This window comes from Bactrocera dorsalis, chromosome 6, assembly GCF_023373825.1.
Source record: "Bactrocera dorsalis isolate Fly_Bdor chromosome 6, ASM2337382v1, whole genome shotgun sequence".
Classification (NCBI taxonomy): Eukaryota; Metazoa; Arthropoda; class Insecta; order Diptera; family Tephritidae; genus Bactrocera; species Bactrocera dorsalis.
The window spans coordinates 17,445,660-17,468,825 of NC_064308.1; the positions used below are offsets into that span (position 1 = coordinate 17,445,660).

The 23,166-nt window shown below is 34.9% G+C and overlaps 2 protein-coding genes across 14 annotated transcripts in view; both read left to right on the forward strand.

The window, feature by feature from the left end:
• The window catches only part of LOC105225491 (uncharacterized), a 232,280-nt gene that overhangs the window by 197,715 nt on the left and 11,399 nt on the right, over window positions 1-23,166 (forward strand). The gene's annotated exons all lie outside the window — the stretch shown is intronic.
• LOC125779283 (uncharacterized) lies at window positions 12,378-23,114 on the forward strand. Of its 3 annotated transcripts, none has more exons than XR_007423255.1 (3): window positions 12,378-14,398; window positions 14,453-19,341; window positions 22,985-23,114. XR_007423255.1 is itself a non-coding variant. In XM_049460510.1 (3 exons), the coding sequence occupies exons 1-3, from the start codon at window positions 13,669-13,671 to the stop codon at window positions 15,436-15,438; spliced, it is 1,659 nt and encodes a 552-aa protein (XP_049316467.1). In that variant the 5' UTR covers window positions 12,378-13,668; the 3' UTR covers window positions 15,439-20,136. The 3 variants fall into 3 exon arrangements, 2 of the variants coding, with proteins under 2 accessions (XP_049316467.1, XP_049316466.1); XM_049460510.1 differs by lacking the exon at window positions 22,985-23,114 and having other exon boundaries at window positions 12,378-13,860; window positions 13,918-14,398; window positions 14,453-20,136; XM_049460509.1 differs by lacking the exon at window positions 22,985-23,114 and having other exon boundaries at window positions 14,453-20,136.

The following is a 23,166-nucleotide window of genomic DNA, read 5'->3' on the forward strand; positions in this document are numbered from 1 at the left end:
CAAAGCGCTTTATTGCAGTTCACGTATGGACCGTATCGTTTAAGACCATTAAGCGCCATGTTGCTTCCCTTGGTGACGTACTTACAAACGTATTTTATAGATTACACCAAACTGCAAAACATTGATATGAGTTTAGAATGTGAATTAAACAACAGTGGAGAATATAGTACGATCCATATGTTGTCAACTTCGATATTCACTACTCTAAGTTGCATGGTCGTCTGATGAGCTACGTCGATGGAGTGGATATCCATCATTTCCAGTTTGCGATTCCGAAAGAAAAGCAAGCGGATAGTGTTTCGTGCATTTATTGTTAGACATATAAACCGAAAAGGGATTGTAGTGTCCGCAAGGTCCATGAACCATATTGCTTTCCACCACTTCATATAATACTGGATCTTTCACACGTAAAGTTTTCACTGAATAATTTTCAATTGTTCAATTCACAACCTGTCGTAAAGCATCGTAAATCGTAATAGTAATAATTTTTCTCTTGAATAGCCGGAATAAAAAAGCAAGCGATCGAGACTGAACTATTCAAATAATTTCCAAATCAAAATATTGAAAAACAAAACAGAAATTGAAAAAAAATGTTTTTGGAAAAAAGTTACTTTTTGGAATTATCCAATTTGCCGACTTTTCATGAAAAGTATAAGATGTTTTTATTTCTAAACCTTCCCTAATCCACAACGAACAACATCTTAAAATTTCATCAATATTGGTTCAGCCGTTCTCTTAGCGTTACTAACGAACAAACATTCATTCGTTTGTATGAGAAAAAGAAAAGGACTGTTTTTAGGGGTTTTCCGGCAATTATTCGAATAATCCCTGAACCTAAACGAATATTTTAAAAAAAGAATTATCCAATTTCGTTCAGTCGTATTAAAGTTATGCGCGTACATACATTTTGGCGATTCATTTTTACATACATACATATTTATATAGACGAAGATGTAAGGTTGTTTTTATTGTTTTTTTTTTTTTTGAAGAAATGAAATATTGAAATGATTCCTACAAACATGAATTTTGAACAAATGCTTATGATTTGAAATATAATTTTTGTATTTATGAGTTGTATTAAATTTTGACATAAAGAGATAAAAAGTATCCTATGTTCGTCTCCTGGCCCTAAGCTACCTCCCTACCAATTTTCAGCCAAATCTGTTCTGCCGTTCTTGAGTTATAAGTGATGTAACTAACACGACTTTCTTTTATATATATAGATATATTGACTAGAGTAGAAGACATTTCAATGAACAAACTTACAAAAACATTTGACATTTTGGAGGCTGCTTATTTTATTAATACTGCATGTCACAACGTAAAGATGAAAACAATTAAAGAATGTTTTTAAAATGCAGGTTTCAAAAAAGTTTGAACATGATTAACATTTTTGACTTCGATGCAGATATTCTCATATCGAAGTTATCGGCTTTGATAAAGCTTTGGAATGAAAATGGGGAAGAGCAGCATTTGACATTGTCATTGACGAAAATGTTACTGGGAAATTATCTGATAAAGAAATCGAAGACCTAAATGAAGTATGCACCCATGATGCGGGTGAAATTATATCATACAATGAAGCACTAGAGCAATTTCGCCACATTAAAAAATTCTTCAGTGACTACGTTACTGGATTTAAGAACGCCAAAAAATTCTGTTATAAAACAGAAACAAGGAAAGAGGCGCTGAACTACGGTAAAGAAATTTTTGAAAACTTAAACATAAATAAATATGTACAAGTAATATTTTACACATTTATTTTTATTTAATAACTAATTTATTGACGTCTTATAATTTCGGCTGTTGACTAACGACTGACTTGAGCTTCGCTCAGGACAGCGAGTCGAAATCTTAGCTCTAAGCAGAGAAGGTACATAAACAGTATGTATAAATAATTAGTACATACTTGCATATGTCACTCCTCCCACCAAAAAGAAAGATTGATTTTAAGATAATATTTTAACACTTGATCATGTCTTACACCAAAGATAACTAGTACTAATTAAGGTTCGATTTTAATACAAAAGACTTAAACTACGAACTTAAATTTCTACTTAGGTTATTAGGACTTCAATTAAAGTGAGATATTAAACAACTGCAAAAATAAAGTTAGAAAGCAATTGAAACGATATACATGATTTATATGATGTAGAATATTTTAATTTTCTTTAAATTTTTTCTTTCTTTTAAATTGAGTTTTGTATTTCCTTACCTTACGATTCTTAAATTTTACAATAAAATGTTCATTGTCGGTTTCAGCTTTAACTAACGCTACATTTCTGAAAGGATTTTTCGTCTTGTCTAGACGTTTTCTAGAGTTTTCTGCATTGATTAAAGAAGTATCTATGATGTTTTCTCTACGTGTTTTATTTGCATTATTTATTCTTTTTTCTTTTATAAGTTGGGCATTGAACTTAGGGGCTAAACGATTGAAAAATATGTTATAAGGAGTTTCAGCGGTAGTAGCATGTACTATACTATGATTGTACGTAAACAGAGTTTGTTCAATTTGCATGTATTTCAGGTCTTTGTCGTCTGAACTTTTAATTATGCGAAGTTTTTCATTCAGAGTCTTGTGAAAACGTTCAATATCTGCAATGCCCGTTTTTTCCGTAGTAATTTCTACTTGAATGTTGAGTTGATCACACCACTGTTTTATGTTAACGTTATTAATACCTTGGTCCTGATCGATTTTTAACACCTTTGGAGGTCCCATAGTATTAAAAACTTTTGTAAGAGCCCGTTTGGTCTCTCACCAATTTAGTGTTTCGACTGCTTCGGCAGTTCCAAATTTCGAATACAAATCGATACAAGTAAGATAATGTTTTTTATCCCATTCCCAAAAGTCTATTATAAATTTTTCCCTAGTTTCGTACACAGGTAGTGTTATTTTAAATGGAATTTTGTTGCTAATATTGTCATATTTGCACTTATTACAAAGCTCACATTCATTAACAATTTTAGTAATTTCTTTTAAATAATTCGGATAGTAATATTCCCTTTTAAAACGATTCGCAATTTTTTCAATACCTTGATGAAGACCTTCTAAATTGATTTCGATAATTTTAGTTTTAAATTCGGGAAAGTCGCTAATATTTTGGAGCTCTTTTGTTGCTCGCAATATTTTGTGTCGCTTGTTGTTAATAAGACTTTTAAAAACATTTTGAAATTGCACAAAATCTTCATCAACAGGCATAAAAATAGCTACGCTTTTGCCAATTGAAAATGTTTTAATTATTTCTTTTATTTGAACAGTGTTTAGGTTGATATATTTAATGGTTGTAACAGTGTTTTTGAATATTTGTTCTGTTTGTGAACTATTTTCATTACTTTTTAGCAGTTTCAACTGTCGTCTAAAAACATTGACGGGTCTTTCTGAAAATGGAATATAGGATTCCGTTGCAGAGTGAGTAGTAGCCATGTTGGATGAAGCGTCATTATAGTTAATAGCATTCTTTAAGCTCAATACGTGACAATGCATCAGCTACAAAGTTCTCGTTTCCTGGTATGTACTTAACATCAAAATCGAAATCGTTAAGTTTCCATTTCCACCGTTGTAGTTTTGAGTTCGGCTCCTTCAAATTGTGGAGCCATTGAAAAGGTCAATGGTCGCTATTTATGACAAATTTTCTTCCATATAAATATGGGCGAAAATATTTAGTTGCCCATACAATAGCCAACAATTCTTTCTCTGTTGTTGAATAGTGTAACTCATGTTCATTGAGAGTGCGGCTTGCAAAGCATACAGGATGACCTTGCTGACTTAAAACAGCGCCAAGAGCTACATTCGATGCATCCGTTGTTAACGTAAACTGTTTTTCATAGTCTGGGTATGCCAAAACAGGACCTTTTGTAATTAGAAGTTTTAGCGTATCTACAGCATTTGTATACTCTTCGTTTATGACTATTTGGTTGCCTTTCTTTAAGCACCGTGTTAAAGGCTTTGAAATTTTAGAAAAATCCCTAATAAATTTTCTGTAAAAGCCAATTAGTCCCAGAAATTGCTTTATCTCTTTCTCAGTTTTTGGCAATGGGTACTCCAAAATTGAGTTTATTTTATTAGGGTTGGGTTTGATTCCCTCGGGTGTTACAATGTGTCCGAGGAATTCCGTCTCCTTTTTTAAAAACTCGGTCTTATCGACATGTACCTTTAAATTTGCTTCATCGAGCCTGCGGAATACCCTTTCAAGAGCTTCGATGTGCTCTTGAAGTGAAGTGCTAAAGACGATAATGTCATCCAAGTAGACCATGCAAATTTTTCCAATCAAGCCATCTAATACCGTATTCATTAGTCTTTGGAAGGTCGACGGTGCATTTTTAAGCTCGAACGGCATACGCAAAAATTCAAAATGGCCGCTCTGAGTGGTAAAAGCTGTTTTTATTCTATCATCTGGATCCATTTCAATCTGATGGAATCCCTTTGTTAGATCGATAGTGCTAAAATACATACATTTACCAAGCTTATCAAGTACTTCATCCATGATCGGAATTGGATACTTGTCGCTTACAGTGATATCGTTCAACTTACGATAATCTACTACTATTCGCCATTTTTGAACATTAGAAGCATCAAGCTTCTTCGGCACAACCCAGATTGGTGCAGAATAAGGTGATTTGCTATGGCAAATTATACCCTGTTGCAACATTTTTTTTTATTTTTTTGTCTACTTCTAATTTGTGTATTTGAGGATACCTATAGGATCTGACGTATATAGGATCTTCATGTATCGTCTTAATTTTATGTTTAATCTTATTTGTGAACGTTAGCGTGTCACCTTCCCTATAAAATATACTATTGTATTTATTTAAAAGTTGTTTTATAATGGTAAGCTCTTCCTTATTCAGATGTTCGAGTCGAAATCCAAAATCTTTGGAATTACTAGTTATACTTAAATTTTCAAAAAATTGGCATGGCTTTGTAGCAATATTATCTACAAACTTATATACTACATCGTTTAAAATAATAGATTTGCGAACAATATCAATTTTAGCGTTTAGTTTTTGGAGTACATCGAACCCTAACAAACCATCATATTTTGACGAAAAATCGAAAACGTAAAATATTAAATCCATTTTTTCGCACTTATTATGCAATTTTTGAATTTTATTTAATGTTATCTCCCCTGTAACTGTTGTGAGAGTAATTGATTTCGTTTCTAAAACTTTTGATTTGAAAAGGTTAGGTCTAATTAAGCTTACTGAGGAGCCTGTATCAATTAGAAACTTTAAAGGGCGGTTTTCGAATTTTAATTCAACTTTTGGTAAGTATCCAAGGCCTCTAGCCGAAAATTTTCGCTATCCTGTTCCATAGGTTCAGGATTTCCGAAACGCTTAATTCTAGACTGATTTGAATTACTTATCCGATTATTGTACACTTGTTGTGGATACACTACTGGGTTATTATGTGAGGACTGTGGGTTACTAAAATTGTTAGGAATATTAAATTGTGGGTGATATGTTTGATTTTGTGCATTATTACTAAAACGGGCATTGTAGTACGGCGTTTGTTGAACATTAGTAAAATCATGACTAGTTGGATAATACCGCTGCATATCGGTAAGACTATTATTATTAGGAGTGTATTGTTGAGCATTCACAAAAGTATTACTAGCTAAAGCTGAAAGCGCATTTGAGTTTCGATGATTACTAAACTGCTGTTTTGTTTGTTTGCTTTTTAAATTTTTTTCAGTTACACTATCGTAAACTAAATTTTCTTTTAAAACGCGAATGGCGGAATTAAGATCCGTAACCATATTAGCATTAACTAACGCTACTAAATGAAATGGCAATTCTCTCTTAAGAGTTTTTGAACTAATTTGCTTTAACTCAGAACTAAGAAAATTTATGGTTGAAGTATTTGACTCTCTTAATTTTATGTTATCTTTTATTTTACAAACCTCTGTGTTTATTTCTTCGCAAAGTAGCCTTACACTACCTTTATACCTTATGTTACTAATTAATAATATTGCAGTTGTGACTGGTGTAGGATCTGCAAACTCATCAATTAAAAGAGCTCTCAACGTTTCCCATGTTGCAGGTTGCTCTCTTCTTACTACGTTTCCCATATTGCAGGTTGCTCTCTTCTTACTACGTCCAATGCCGGGCCACGAAGAGTACTTACTATGCATTGAAAATAAAATGGTTTCTCTTCCTCCCTAAGAGTATGCGATGCTGGAATCAGCGCATTTAGGCAATCAATAAACATCGCTAAATAATTTCTATCCCCATCAAATGGAGCGACCAACTTAATGCTTTGTACGGTACGCGCTCTAGCTTCAGCCATTGTTAGTGATGTTGTTGTCAATAAGCTTGTTGAAGTTGTTGCTAATTCAGCTATCGGCTGTGCTGCTGTTGCACTCACCTGTGTTACCTCTCCTAGGCTAACTATTGTTGTCTGTGAAGTAGTTGGTGTAGCTTTGACGTTCATACACATTGCTGACAAAGCTTATTAACTTCCTCGTCATACATACGTATATTAACTCACTCGTGAGAACGAAATTTACGAATATCGCCCAGAGGTTGATTGATGTACTCTCTATACCAATAGAGGTCATTAAAGGTGAACTTGTGCAAATTATTTGCAGTTATTAATATGTATTTTTTTATTTATTTGCAACAGTTGAATAGTTTTTGGTTTTAGTGTTCTTTTATTCTATAACGAATTTTGCGTATATGTTGATTTATATATGTACTCTCTATATAGAGGTCATTTAATGTTGACTTTTGTACTTCACGTACCTACAGTTAATGTAAATTTTATATCCACACACAATTTTTTAAACAGTTGAATAATTTTTGGTTTTATTGTTCTTTTATACTAGTACAACTTAATTTTTTTTTTAACAGCTTATGTATACTTATTTAGAAAGTAGTACGTAGGTTCTTTAAGGGGACTGCGCCAGTAATATTTTACACATTTATTTTTATTTAATAACTAATTTATTGACGTCTTATAATTTCGGCTGTTGACTAACGACTGACTTGAGCTTCGCTCAGGACAGCGAGTCGAAATCTTAGCTCTAAGCAGAGAAGGTACATAAACAGTATGTATAAATAATTAGTACATACTTGCATATGTCACTCCTCCCACCAAAAAGAAAGATTGATTTTCAGATAATATTTTAACACTTGATCATGTCTTACACCAAAGATAACTAGTACTAATTAAGGTTCGATTTTAATACAAAAGACTTAAACTACGAACTTAAATTTCTACTTAGGTTATTAGGACTTCAATTAAAGTGAGATATTAAACAACTGCAAAAATAAAGTTAGAAAGCAATTGAAACGATATACATGATTTCTATGATGTAGAATATTTTAATTTTCTTTAAATTTTTTCTTTCTTTTAAATTGAGTTTTGTATTTCCTTACCTTACGATTCTTAAATTTTACAATAAAATGTTCATTGTCGGTTTCAGCTTTAACTAACGCTACATTTCTGAAAGGATTTTTCGTCTTGTCTAGACGTTTTCTAGAGTTTTCTGCATTGATTAAAGAAGTATCTATGATGTTTTCTCTACGTGTTTTATTTGCATTATTTATTCTTTTTTCTTTTATAAGTTGGGCATTGAACTTAGGGGCTAAACGATTGAAAAATATGTTATAAGGAGTTTCAGCGGTAGTAGCATGTACTATACTATGATTGTACGTAAACAGAGTTTGTTCAATTTGCATGTATTTCAGGTCTTTGTCGTCTGAACTTTTAATTATGCGAAGTTTTTCATTCAGAGTCTTGTGAAAACGTTCAATATCTGCAATGCCCGTTTTTTCCGTAGTAATTTCTACTTGAATGTTGAGTTGATCACACCACTGTTTTATGTTAACGTTATTAATACCTTGGTCCTGATCGATTTTTAACACCTTTGGAGGTCCCATAGTATTAAAAACTTTTGTAAGAGCCCGTTTGGTCTCTCACCAATTTAGTGTTTCGACTGCTTCGGCAGTTCCAAATTTCGAATACAAATCGATACAAGTAAGATAATGTTTTTTATCCCATTCCCAAAAGTCTATTATAAATTTTTCCCTAGTTTCGTACACAGGTAGTGTTATTTTAAATGGAATTTTGTTGCTAATATTGTCATATTTGCACTTATTACAAAGCTCACATTCATTAACAATTTTAGTAATTTCTTTTAAATAATTCGGATAGTAATATTCCCTTTTAAAACGATTCGCAATTTTTTCAATACCTTGATGAAGACCTTCTAAATTGATTTCGATAATTTTAGTTTTAAATTCGGGAAAGTCGCTAATATTTTGGAGCTCTTTTGTTGCTCGCAATATTTTGTGTCGCTTGTTGTTAATAAGACTTTTAAAAACATTTTGAAATTGCACAAAATCTTCATCAACAGGCATAAAAATAGCTACGCTTTTGCCAATTGAAAATGTTTTAATTATTTCTTTTATTTGAACAGTGTTTAGGTTGATATATTTAATGGTTGTAACAGTGTTTTTGAATATTTGTTCTGTTTGTGAACTATTTTCATTACTTTTTAGCAGTTTCAACTGTCGTCTAAAAACATTGACGGGTCTTTCTGAAAATGGAATATAGGATTCCGTTGCAGAGTGAGTAGTAGCCATGTTGGATGAAGCGTCATTATAGTTAATAGCATTCTTTAAGCTCAATACGTGACAATGCATCAGCTACAAAGTTCTCGTTTCCTGGTATGTACTTAACATCAAAATCGAAATCGTTAAGTTTCCATTTCCACCGTTGTAGTTTTGAGTTCGGCTCCTTCAAATTGTGGAGCCATTGAAAAGGTCAATGGTCGCTATTTATGACAAATTTTCTTCCATATAAATATGGGCGAAAATATTTAGTTGCCCATACAATAGCCAACAATTCTTTCTCTGTTGTTGAATAGTGTAACTCATGTTCATTGAGAGTGCGGCTTGCAAAGCATACAGGATGACCTTGCTGACTTAAAACAGCCCCAAGAGCTACATTCGATGCATCCGTTGTTAACGTAAACTGTTTTTCATAGTCTGGGTATGCCAAAACAGGACCTTTTGTAATTAGAAGTTTTAGCGTATCTACAGCATTTGTATACTCTTCGTTTATGACTATTTGGTTGCCTTTCTTTAAGCACCGTGTTAAAGGCTTTGAAATTTTAGAAAAATCCCTAATAAATTTTCTGTAAAAGCCAATTAGTCCCAGAAATTGCTTTATCTCTTTCTCAGTTTTTGGCAATGGGTACTCCAAAATTGAGTTTATTTTATTAGGGTTGGGTTTGATTCCCTCGGGTGTTACAATGTGTCCGAGGAATTCCGTCTCCTTTTTTAAAAACTCGGTCTTATCGACATGTACCTTTAAATTTGCTTCATCGAGCCTGCGGAATACCCTTTCAAGAGCTTCGATGTGCTCTTGAAGTGAAGTGCTAAAGACGATAATGTCATCCAAGTAGACCATGCAAATTTTTCCAATCAAGCCATCTAATACCGTATTCATTAGTCTTTGGAAGGTCGACGGTGCATTTTTAAGCTCGAACGGCATACGCAAAAATTCAAAATGGCCGCTCTGAGTGGTAAAAGCTGTTTTTATTCTATCATCTGGATCCATTTCAATCTGATGGAATCCCTTTGTTAGATCGATAGTGCTAAAATACATACATTTACCAAGCTTATCAAGTACTTCATCCATGATCGGAATTGGATACTTGTCGCTTACAGTGATATCGTTCAACTTACGATAATCTACTACTATTCGCCATTTTTGAACATTAGAAGCATCAAGCTTCTTCGGCACAACCCAGATTGGTGCAGAATAAGGTGATTTGCTATGGCAAATTATACCCTGTTGCAACATTTTTTTTTATTTTTTTGTCTACTTCTAATTTGTGTATTTGAGGATACCTATAGGATCTGACGTATATAGGATCTTCATGTATCGTCTTAATTTTATGTTTAATCTTATTTGTGAACGTTAGCGTGTCACCTTCCCTATAAAATATACTATTGTATTTATTTAAAAGTTGTTTTATAATGGTAAGCTCTTCCTTATTCAGATGTTCGAGTCGAAATCCAAAATCTTTGGAATTACTAGTTATACTTAAATTTTCAAAAAATTGGCATGGCTTTGTAGCAATATTATCTACAAACTTATATACTACATCGTTTAAAATAATAGATTTGCGAACAATATCAATTTTAGCGTTTAGTTTTTGGAGTACATCGAACCCTAACAAACCATCATATTTTGACGAAAAATCGAAAACGTAAAATATTAAATCCATTTTTTCGCACTTATTATGCAATTTTTGAATTTTATTTAATGTTATCTCCCCTGTAACTGTTGTGAGAGTAATTGATTTCGTTTCTAAAACTTTTGATTTGAAAAGGTTAGGTCTAATTAAGCTTACTGAGGAGCCTGTATCAATTAGAAACTTTAAAGGGCGGTTTTCGAATTTTAATTCAACTTTTGGTAAGTATCCAAGGCCTCTAGCCGAAAATTTTCGCTATCCTGTTCCATAGGTTCAGGATTTCCGAAACGCTTAATTCTAGACTGATTTGAATTACTTATCCGATTATTGTACACTTGTTGTGGATACACTACTGGGTTATTATGTGAGGACTGTGGGTTACTAAAATTGTTAGGAATATTAAATTGTGGGTGATATGTTTGATTTTGTGCATTATTACTAAAACGGGCATTGTAGTACGGCGTTTGTTGAACATTAGTAAAATCATGACTAGTTGGATAATACCGCTGCATATCGGTAAGACTATTATTATTAGGAGTGTATTGTTGAGCATTCACAAAAGTGTTACTAGCTAAAGCTGAAAGCGCATTTGAGTTTCGATGATTACTAAACTGCTGTTTTGTTTGTTTGCTTTTTAAATTTTTTTCAGTTACACTATCGTAAACTAAATTTTCTTTTAAAACGCGAATGGCGGAATTAAGATCCGTAACCATATTAGCATTAACTAACGCTACTAAATGAAATGGTAATTCTCTCTTAAGAGTTTTTAAACTAATTTGTTTTAACTCAGAACGAAGAAAATTTATGGTTGAAGTATTTGACTCTCTTAATTTTATGTTATCTTTTATTTTACAAACCTCTGTGTTTATGTCTTCGCAAAGTAGCCTTACACTACCTTTACACCTTATGTTACTAATTAATAATATTGCAGTTGTGACTGGTGTAGGATCTGCAAACTCATCAATTAAAAGAGCTCTCAACGTTTTCCATGTTGCAGGTTTCTCTCTTCTTACTACGTCCAATGCCGGGCCACGAAGAGTACTTACTATGCATTGAAAATAAAATGGTTTCTCTTCCTCACTAAGAGTATGCGATGCTGGAATCAGCGCATTTAGGCAATCAATAAACATCGCTAAATAATTTCTATCCCCATCAAATGGAGCGACCAACTTAATGCTTTGTACGGTACGCGCTCTAGCTTCAGCCATTGTTAGTGATGTTGTTGTCAATAAGCTTGTTGAAGTTGTTGCTAATTCAGCTATCGGCTGTGCTGCTGTTGCACTCACCTGTGTTACCTCTCCTAGGCTAACTATTGTTGTCTGTGAAGTAGTTGGTGTAGCTTTGACGTTCATACACATTGCTGACAAAGCTTATTAACTTCCTCGTCATACATACGTATATTAACTCACTCGTGAGAACGAAATTTACGAATATCGCCCAGAGGTTGATTGATGTACTCTCTATACCAATAGAGGTCATTAAAGGTGAACTTGTGCAAATTATTTGCAGTTATTAATATGTATTTTTTTATTTATTTGCAACAGTTGAATAGTTTTTGGTTTTAGTGTTCTTTTATTCTATAACGAATTTTGCGTATATGTTGATTTATATATGTACTCTCTATATAGAGGTCATTTAATGTTGACTTTTGTACTTCACGTACCTACAGTTAATGTAAATTTTATATCCACACACAATTTTTTAAACAGTTGAATAATTTTTGGTTTTATTGTTCTTTTATACTAGTACAACTTAATTTTTTTTTTAACAGCTTATGTATACTTATTTAGAAAGTAGTACGTAGGTTCTTTAAGGGGACTGCGCCAGTAATATTTTACACATTTATTTTTATTTAATAACTAATTTATTGACGTCTTATAATTTCGGCTGTTGACTAACGACTGACTTGAGCTTCGCTCAGGACAGCGAGTCGAAATCTTAGCTCTAAGCAGAGAAGGTACATAAACAGTTTGTATAAATAATTAGTACATACTTGCATATGTCACTTACATCTATATATATGTATAAAAATGAAATGGTGTATAGTTGTAACGCTAAAACTCGAAAACGGCTGAACCAAATGAAATACTTCCTTTGGGGGATTTGTTTGTTATTACCACGCGCAGGTCATGTCTTAAAATCAGAACAAAATATTAAGGGGGCGTGGCACCTCCCATACAAATTGAATTTTTCAAGTCGAATATCTTCAAAAGTGTTTAAGGTAGGAACTAGAAAATTGGTACAGAGCTACAGGATAACAACACCACTCTCACCTATAAAACTGGCTATCGAATAAGGGGGCGTGGTACCCATACAAACTAAATTTTTTAAGCAAAATATCTGAAAGGGTTCAAGGTAGGGACCTGAAAATTGGTATAGACCTATATGGTATCAAAAGCCTTCTTACACATAAAAGAAGGGGTAATCGGAAAAGGGGCCGTGGCACCTCCCATACAAACTGAATTTTCAAGGTGAATATCTTCAAAAGTGTTTAAGGTTGGAACATGAATATTGGTATAGAGCTATAGGAAACAACCCCATTCTCACCCATAAAACTTGGCGTTATCGAAAAAGGGGGCGTGGTACCTCCCATATAATCTTTAATTATTTTGGTTGTTAATCCACCATATATTTATCTCATTTTCCACCTAGCACAACATTTTGGTTGTTTCTTGCTATTTTTGTTTATTTATCGGTGACAGTAGCGGTTATATCGTAATTTTGGTTGTGTTACGTGCTATTTTTGGTTTATGGAAATGGCAGTTTTATGAAACAAACACAAATTAAATTAACGTCAATTTTGCTTTGCAATCGAACACGCAAAATTTAGAGGGCAATAAAAATGCGCCTTGCTTTACAGATATATTGATATATTTTGTTTTAAAAAGTGAGTTTTTTAGCGAAAGTGATTTAGCGTGTTGGTGAATACCGATTTATGTACATTGGAATTTATCATTCAATTGATCTGCTTCCTTAGTTTAATTCATTCATTTTTGGAGTTTTCAAAGGTAAGTTATTGGTCCGTAAAACCTTATACGTATGGTAACACTTTTCGGAGTTCCCAGGCCGCAAGGAGAACACGAAATAGCAGAGCACGTCAAAGGGAAAATGTTATTGAGAGGGTATCACCACGAAATAGACTGCTGGAGAATAGCATGCACCAGTTAGAAGATGTCAACCAAACATACAATCAGCAAGAACGATTGAGAAGAAGGGAAGTTAACAATCAGCAACAACGATCGAGAAGAAGGGAAGTTCGTGCTCGCCAAAGTGATGAAGTAATATCACAACATGCGATTATTTGACGACAACAGCGGCAACATCTTTCTTTTGTGAACATTGAACGGGCAGGTTTTCGATATGATCCAAACATTCAATATAGCGCATCTGTTCAAATTGGTCAGATGTCTGTAGTTTGTCAATATTGCAATGCAGTCAAATTTAAAAATGAACCGCCAGGGTTATGTTGCGCCGGGGGAAAGTTAAGTTGCCAGAATTGCTTCCACCACCACAGCCATTGTTCCAGCTGCTTTACGGTGAATCTCCTCACTCGAGCCATTTCTTAAAGCACACTAAAATGTACAACGATTGTTTTCAAATGACGTCGTTTGGCGGTGAAATTGTAAATGAACAAAACTGCAATCCAACGTTTAAGGTATTTTTGCCAAACAATATTCGACAGAAACTACAGAGCTTTCCTCCAATTATACAGGTTCATGGGCAAATTTTTCATCTCGCTGGATCGCTGTTGCCGTATCCAGATCAAGAACACAAATATCTCCAAATTTACTTTCTGGGAGATTCACATGATGAAGTAAATCGGCGTTGTGCTATCTTCAATACAACGAAAAGAGAGCAAATGTTACACGAACACAGTGGCCTCATTAAACTGTTTACGATTTCGTTGGAACGTATGCCAACAGATGATCATAGTATAATCATACAAGCGGACAAAAGACCAACAGGGACACATGAAAGACAATATAATGCACCTACAGTTAGCGAAATATCAGTTGTTGTCGTTGGAGAAAATTTGCAGTCGCGTGATATTGTTATCGAACGTAGAAATCAAAACGCACTAAAACGGATAAGTGAGACACATCGGTCTTACGACGCAATGCAATATCCGCTCATGTTCTGCCGTGGAGAAGACGGATATCACTTAGGATATAAGATGATAAATCCGGTGAATGGTTAGTAAAAAAAATTTTTGTTTGCTACTTCATATAGGTAATTTAAGCTTTTAGGTGTCGAGACAAATAAAAAAGTCAGTTCAATGAAGTTTTACGCATGTCGAATGATGATTCGCCAAAACTATGACAACCACTTACTGAGATATGGACGGTTATTTCAACAGTATGAAGTTGACATGTACGTTAAAGTTGAGACAGAACGACTTAATTACATGCGATACAATCAGTCGAAGTTGCGATCTGAAGAGTATATTCACTTAAGAGATGCAATGATTGGTGACGCGGATATTACAGATATTGGTCGACTCTATATTTTGCCATCGACATACATTGGCAGTCCTAGACACATGCATGAGTACTCCCAGGATGCGATGACTTACGTGCGCAATTATGGACGGCCGGATTTGTTTGTTACATTTACTTGCAATCCAAAATGGCCAGACATTACTAATTTATTGCATCCCGGTCAATCACCACGTTACGACGTTACAGCACGCGTGTTTAAACAAAAACTCAGATGTTTGATGGACTTTATTACGAAACAACGTGTATATGGCACTGTTCGATGCTGGATGTACTCAGTGAAGTGGCAGAAGAGAGGTTTGCCCCACGCACACATTCTTCTTTGGATGGTGGAGAAAATTACACCTGACCAAATTGATGACATCATTTCCGCCGAAATTCCTGATGTTGAAATAGATCCAGAGTTGCACGAAGTGGTGATGGCCAATATGGTTCATGGGCCATGCGGAGAACACGATCCATCTTCGGTTTGTATGTCGGACAGTAAATGCAAAAAACGCTATCCCCGTGCTTTCATTTCGAAAACTCAAACTGGAAACGATGGATACCCTCTCTATCGGCGTCGCTCACCCGCTGACAATGGCAGAACATTCATCACTCAATTGAAAGGAAAGAATTTCGTGGTTGATAACACATGGTTCGTTCCATATTCGCCAATTTTGTCTAAGGCATTCAAAACACATATAAATGTTGAGTATTGCAGTTCAATAAAATCAATTAAGTATGTTTGCAAATAAGTTACCAAAGGAAGCGATATGGCGGTTATTGGCGTTGAACGAGATGAAATTAGCAAATTTCAAATGTGCAGATATGTGAACTGCAACGAAGCAATCTGGAGAATATTTTCATTTGCAATTCATGAACGCCATCCTACTGTTGTGCATCTGGCAGCTCATTTGGAGAATGGCCAGCGTTTATTTCAACGCAGAGAACATAGTACAGCGAACGGAAATAGCACCAGAAACCACTTTAACAAGTTTCTTTGCAACTTGCGCCAGTGATCCGTTCGCGTGAACATTGCTTTACTCGGAGATGCCTCGGTATTATACATGGAATGCATCGTCGAAGAAATGGTTGTGCAGGAAGAACGGCCATCCGGTAGATGGTTATCCAGGTGTTTTTTCAACTGATGCATTGGGAAGAATTTACACAATCCATCCAAAGATGCTTTCACCGACGTTTGCTTTTGATTAATGTACGTGGTTCAGCTTCATTTGAATCATTGAGGACTGTAGATGGTACCATTTGTGCAACATTTCTACAAGCATGTCAACAATTACAATTGCTTGAACACGACAGTCACTGGAATCAAACGCTAGCGGATGCAATAGCTTCTACACCAGCCACTGCAGTTCGTACACTTTTCGCTATTATAATTTCGACATGTCAGCCTTCAAACCCGCGTCTATTATGGAATACGTACAAAGATGACATGACAGAAGATATTTTGCATCGCCTGCGATTAGCGACGAGAAATGTCGACTTACAAATGAACGCTGACATCTACAATGAAGCATTAGTCCTTATTGAAGATTTATGTTTACTTATGAGAGGAAAACTATTGATTGAAGTTCATATGCCGGCACCAAGTCGTCAAACAAGGGATTTAGTGAGTCGCGAATTGGAACGCGAGCGTGCTTACGATATAACTCACTTGCAACAACAAGTACAAACAAATGTTCCACTGTTGAATGAACAGCAAAGCAGTGCGTACAATCAGCTAATAAATGCTGTAGATAGTGGAAACGGTGGCATATTTTTCTTCGATGCGCCCGGCGGGACTGGCAAAACGTTCCTATTGTCTTTAATACTAGCAGCAATACCTAGTCAAGGTGGTATTGCATTAGCTCTTGTATCTACCGGGATTGCTGCAACACTGTTAGAAGGTGGAAGAACGGCACATTCAGCATTAAAGCTTCCATTAAACTTGCAAATACACGAAAGTCCTGTTTGCAATATTTCAAAGCAATCAGCAATGACACAAGTTTTAAAAAAAATGTAAGTTAATCATATGGGATGAATGCACAATGGCCCACAAACGATCATTAGAAGAACTCGACCGAACACTGAGAGATTTGCGCAACAATAATCGTTGCTTTGGAGGAGTGATGATATTGCTGTCGGGCGACTTTAGACAAACACTTCCCGTTATTCCAAAATCAACAGAAGGCGGATGAGCTAAACGCATGTCTGAAGTCATCGCATTTGTGGAGGTTTGTTAAAACCATTTCATTGACCATGAATATGCGAGTTTTGCTGCAAAACGATAGAAGTGCGGAGGTTTTTTCAAAAGAGCTGCTGCGAATCGGAAATGGATAAGTTCCGATAGATCCTTGCAGTGGATTAATATCGATTCCAACTACGATTTGCCAATTCACATCTAATAAATATGAACTAATCAGTAGTGTATATCCAAATATTGCTCAAAATTATGGTAACTACGATTGGTTAAGCACGCGCGCAATTTTAGCAGCAAAAAATATGGATGTCAACGACTTGAATTGGACGATTCAAAATCAAATTCCGGGAGAACTGCGGTCATATAAATCAATCGATCGCGTTGAAAATGAAGACGAGGTAGTAAATGACCCAGTGTAGTTCTTAAACTCTTTGATGCCGCCTGGAATGCCGCCTCATAATTTGAGTCTCAAAGTTGGGTCTGTAGTTATTATGCTACGGAATCTTCATGCTCCCAAACTGTGCAATGGTACTCGACTGATTGTGACCAAGCTAATGGACAATTTAATAGTGGCAAGCATTTTGAAAGGCCCGTTCAAGGGAGAGGAATGCTTACTTCCCCGAATTCCATTAACTTCAACAGATTTGCCATTCCAATTCAGAAGTTTGCAGTTCCCAGTGAAACTTTCATTTGCGATGACAATAAACAAGTCACAAGGGCAGTCGCTGGAAGTATGCGGCATAAATTTAGAAATGTCTTGCTTTTCACATGGCCAGCTCTATGTGGCGTGTTCCCGTGTTGGAAAACCTTCCTCACTGTTTATTTACGCCGCGGAACAGAAAACCAAAAATATCGTGTACCGTGCAGCCCTAAACTAAATATGTACTAAAATTATATATTTTCGAGACTCGATTAAAACTAATAAAATTGAATGAGAATAGTACAAACTTAATTTTATTAAATTGTCAACAAATCCTGGACGTGATATGTCAGCGCTATTGAAAAGAGTAGCATTTTTCAAGCAATTAAATTCAAAAAGCATTAATGTACCCTCGAAAAAAATGTTTATCAGGCAGGTTCTGGCAATTCACTTCCGAGTAAAATTTGTAAAAATTTTGTCAAATTAGGTGCAGAAAGTATTTTCCACAAAATTTCACTCGGAAGTAAATTGCAGAACCTGCCTGTATATCATGTTTTTTTATTTAAATTTTTTATCAAAAACAGTTCAAAAAAATCAGCAATAATTTTTTCTTCACTATTTTTCAATATTGTGAATTTGTCAAGGACAAAAAAGGCGGTATTTAAAGTATACACAATGAAATTAGGAAAAATCGTTCATATTCTATTAAAACCAATACCGTTTTAATTTTTGAAATGAAAAAAAATCTATTTTGGGCAGAACGAAGTTTGCCGGGTCAGCTAGTTTTATTATAACTATAAAACATGTTTTTTTAAGAAGTAGTGTATTTAAATAAGCGGACAAATATTGTGGAACCGTCAGTATCCGGTTATTGGAGGTTTCACTGTTCAAAGAACCGCTCTGCATTTTGTTAACATTTCTATCAACGAATCGACACTAGCTTTTTTGAGCGGATCCAATATGAACAAGTTTTTTTTACAGTGAAATGTTCATGCAATATTGAATGTACAAGTATGTATATGTATGCTGGTATCACCAATGCCCATAGTTGTCTAAATCTTACGACAGATCACATGGCGATTTTGTAGTATCAATTTGTGATCAATTGTTTCCGAACAAACAACTGATTTTTGACGACCTCAAGATTCGTCTTGGAGTAATCTACGACCTCACTATACAATCGATAAACACTAGTACTGGATGAAGCTTCATTGTCAAAAATTGAATTTGAATTGAATATTTGTACTTAAAATTAATAAAATCGGGTGAAAACTTACCCTAGGCCTAATATTACTAACAAACCTCATGTACACACGGAACGAATTCTGAAATCACAAAACGATTAAATATTAAGAATCGAGAAACCACTTTGAGATCTTTTATAACTGGTTTAAATCATCCCTTAAACTATGTAAATACTATTGACCAAATGCTCTTGCTAAGGCGCAAAGAGCTTCGTTCAAATCAAATGCGATCACAATTTGGTTTGCGTTTTTCCAAAAAATGTAACGAAACTGGTTGAAAAGACCTGTATCGAGGATTTCTAAATTTTCAAAATAATTGAAGATATTTTTAAATGAATGTCTATTTATACCAAATGAATCCCAATAACCTAGAACCAATGGACGGAGATCAGACTACACAAGTATTAAATAATCCCAGGCCTGTGCAAACAAGCCAACCACAAATCAGGAGTAACAGGTATAAATGGCAGACCATATATCAACCAACCAGTATACCAAAGAGAATAAGAGAAAGTATATTGAAGAAAACCTTTTTTAGGGAAAATTTTTAGTATTACAAAAGATAAGGGACAACCAGGTGATATACCATATACGACCCGAAATTTATAATAACCCAGAAATTTTAATAACAAAGAAGTATGTAAGAACTCTTTATGGTTCGACCCTCATAAAATATTTTGAAAATATTATTCGGTTTGATATTTTGGAATTGAATTCCTAATTTAAATTGGTGCAGCAACCGATATCCCAAATAGCAAATTGATGTATGCCAATAATAAAATCGAAAAAATATATGGCAATAAAGTAAAAGAAAATAATGTAAATATAACGAAAATAAAACTTCCAAGGCGTCCGCCGAAGTTAATACTGGCAAACCTTAAAAAACACTTCATCAATAACTAATATGAAAAGTATGAAATATAATATTACGAACAAGATAATAAACCAAACAAATTTAAATAATATATTAAAACTCAATAATTTTTTTAAATCACAATTTTTTTTCAATATTTCTCTAATTATTGGATCTGAGTTTTGTTTTAAAAGCCTAACAATAAGTAATAAAATCTTAAATCTATTTAAAAATTAGACAGGCTCAAGCAAGTGATTGCTCTTTAATACGCACGCATATCTCTTCTTTTAAGGCGTGTTTGATCGCAGGATTGTACCAAAGCATTGGCCAAAAGGCTTAGGTGATCTCGTAGTTTAGCTATATATTTCATTCTGCTGTCCCCTACTTCTTTCATTACCATAGGAATACCAAAATCTTTATAGATATTTTCATTACGCATGTACCATGGTGAACACGTGATTGATATAAGTATTTTTGATTGGAAACTTTGTATTATATCAATATTAGTTGCACAGGTCGTACCCCACAGATGAATGCCATACATCCAAATCGGCTTTATGACCGCATTATATAAAAGCACTTTGTTGTCTAGGCTAAGTTTGGAGTTTTATTTAAAAGCCAATTTGAATTTGCAACTCTAACCTTCATACATGTCATTTTACTAGAGATGTGTTTTCTCCACGTGAGCCTTCTATCTAGCTCAATACCAAGATATGTTACTTCGTTTGCTTGGGGTACTAAAATATTGTTTATTTTTACTGCCGGGTCTAAGCGAAAATGTAACATGCCTACATTTCTGTTCATTCACATTTATACGCCAGTTCGCTAGCCATTCTTCAACAGGACTTAAATGCTTCGCGAGTTTTCTTGATGCTAAAATGTGGCAATTGTTACGGCTCACTATAGCTGTATCATCCGCAAAAGTTGAAGTTAATAGATTGTTAGCTGTTGAAAGGTCTGCTGTATATATGATGTATAAAGTTGGGCCTAAAAGGATGCCCTGTGGTACACCAGCGCTTATCTGTGTTTCATAAGATATGAAATCTCCTACTTTTACCATAAATTGTCTATTATTTAAATAAGACATGAGTTGTTGGAATAACTGCAGTCGAGGACAATGTGGAAGTGGTCACCATGGTACGCGATGAGCAAGATGGCCCCTGAAAATTTTCTGCGTAGCTGTTTAGTATCCATGATGATGTCTCCATAGTCACAGTCGCTTCGGTAAATGTCATGGATGATTCTTGACTTAAGAGGCATCCCACTAAGTTCCTCATGGAACACTTTCCTAAATCTTTCTTTTGGGAAAGTAATTGCTTCTGGACCATCAATAGGTATTCCATCAATGTATGTATGACACGTTTCGCTTCGTACGAATTCCGAATTCTTCTTCTTTACTGGCGTAGACATCGCTTACGCGATGTCGTTTAGTTTTCGTTGGTACTGTTTTTACGTGGTGGGTCCCAAACCCAGGGCACAACCCTGCGGAGGGAAGGTTTCGCCTTCTCACTTTAGCTCGCCTTCAAACAGATGTTCTTAGGCTACCCAGAGGATACTTGGTCAAAGACCGGAAGTCGTGAGCCGCTTGAGTCATATGTAAAAGAATCGTTTCTGGCCACTCACAAGTGAATGGCGATCAGAGAACTTTCCTCACTTGCGTGAACTTCTACACATGACTCCATCCTCCAATTGATGCATTGGTATTGTATTATTTTCGTGGAGGAAAAGAGACATCTTTGATAGTAATAATTTTTCAAATACTTTAGAAAGACAGAGAGAAGACTAATTGGTCTGTATGATGACGGCTGTGTTAAATCTTTCCCAAGTTTATCTATCAAGATAATCTGCGACTTTTTCCATGAAATTGGATAGTATCTGAAACTAAGAATTGCATTGAAGAGCAAAGAGAGTACCTCTACAGCAATAATTGGTAACTCAATTAGCATTTTTGGTGAAATATTATCATGTCCCGCCTTTGATGATTCCAATAATTTCAGAAGGTGAAGTCTTAAAAGACTCGAGCGACTCTTTAGCTGTGTTGCGTAAGATTGACAGCTTAAAGTTGTTCTTTGGCCAATTAGGTTGCAATACCTTTTATAGGTGATTTGCAAAACAATTAGCTGGTGGTTTCATGGAGTTTTGGGCTTTCCAAAGGAAATTTGGTTTGTTTGAATTTGGACACAGCTTCTTTATATACATTTCTGTGTTCATTTCTTCCTCACGTTTAAGCAATTTTTTTAGTGGAAGGGGAACGATTTATCTGCCACTCACGTCTTGCATGCCTTTTTTCATTTACAAGCTTTTCTATTTCTCTATTAGGGATTTTTCTGGGACCAAGGAGCTTGTAGTTTTTGTTTGGTGTTGCGAAGATAGCTGTGCTAGTCAATATCTCTTCCTGTATTTATTTTGTACTCAGTATTAATGTTTCTACTCACGTATATTTTATATTTTAGCCACTTCGTTTTATAAGGAGTTAGACCCACTTTTGGATTAACGAATATGGGTTGTTTACATAACTTTATTAATACAGGAGAGTGATCAGAAGAAAGATCAGCACATGTATCAGCTGTTATGTGCGATTTATCTATATTTTTGATTACAGCAAAATCAATTAAATCTGATATTTTCTTACGATCACTAGGCCAATATGTCGGCTTACCAGGAGATATTATTTCAAGGTTATTGCGCCTATTGATACAGCTGTCGTCCTTTCGGATTAATAAGACGTGAGCCCCAGTACCTGTGTTTTGCGTTGTAATCTCCACCTGCTAGAAATATTTGAGCTAGTGTTCCAAAGAAGTCTTTAAATTCGCTATCTGTATTTTTAAAACGAGGTGGACAGGTAAGGTTTAAGTCACAACCCCGATTTCTTAGTGATATTGTTGTAGCTTGTTACTGTGGTGTAGCATGAGATTCTAGAGCAATGTTTCCCAAAGTGGGCGATAACGCCCCCTTGTGGGCGCTGCAGGCGTCAAAGGGGGCGGTAAAAGATCCAGAAAGAAAATGGGGGCGTTGTGTAGAGTCCTGGGGGGTTATTTGTAATTTTATTTAGCTAGGAGGCCTCTTTGACAACGACTACATGAGCTCTCGACTCTCAACAACAACTTGTGAACATCAACTAATATGAATTAAAAGATTGCTCAGACTCGGTTCTATATTTCTCTCCGCTTAGTTCATATATCTGTCCTATTTTATTGAATATAGAAAAAATGAAAATCATGTCAATGTCACAAATTAGGAGTAACAGGTATAAATGGCAGACCATTTATCAACCAACCAGTATACCAAAGAGAATAAGAGAAAGTATATTGAAGAAAACCTTTTTTAGGGAAAAATTTTAGTATTACAAAAGATATGGGACAACCAGGTCATATACCATATACGACCCGAAATTTATAATAACCCAGAAATTTTAATAACTTTATGGTTCGACCCTCATAAAATATTTTGAAAATATTATTCGGTTTGATATTTTGGAATTGAATTCCTAATTTAAATTGGTGCAGCAACCGATATCCCAAATAGCAAATTGATGTATGCCAATAATAA

Excerpts from the sequence above, each read along its gene's own strand:
- LOC125779283 (XM_049460509.1), top strand. The coding sequence starts at position 13,669 with ATGTTGCGCCGGGGGAAAGTTAAGTTGCCAGAATTGCTTCCACCACCA. Across the intron at positions 14,399-14,452 it reads GATGATAAATCCGGTGAATG|GTGTCGAGACAAATAAAAAA; the intron begins GTTAGTAAAAAA and ends TTAAGCTTTTAG.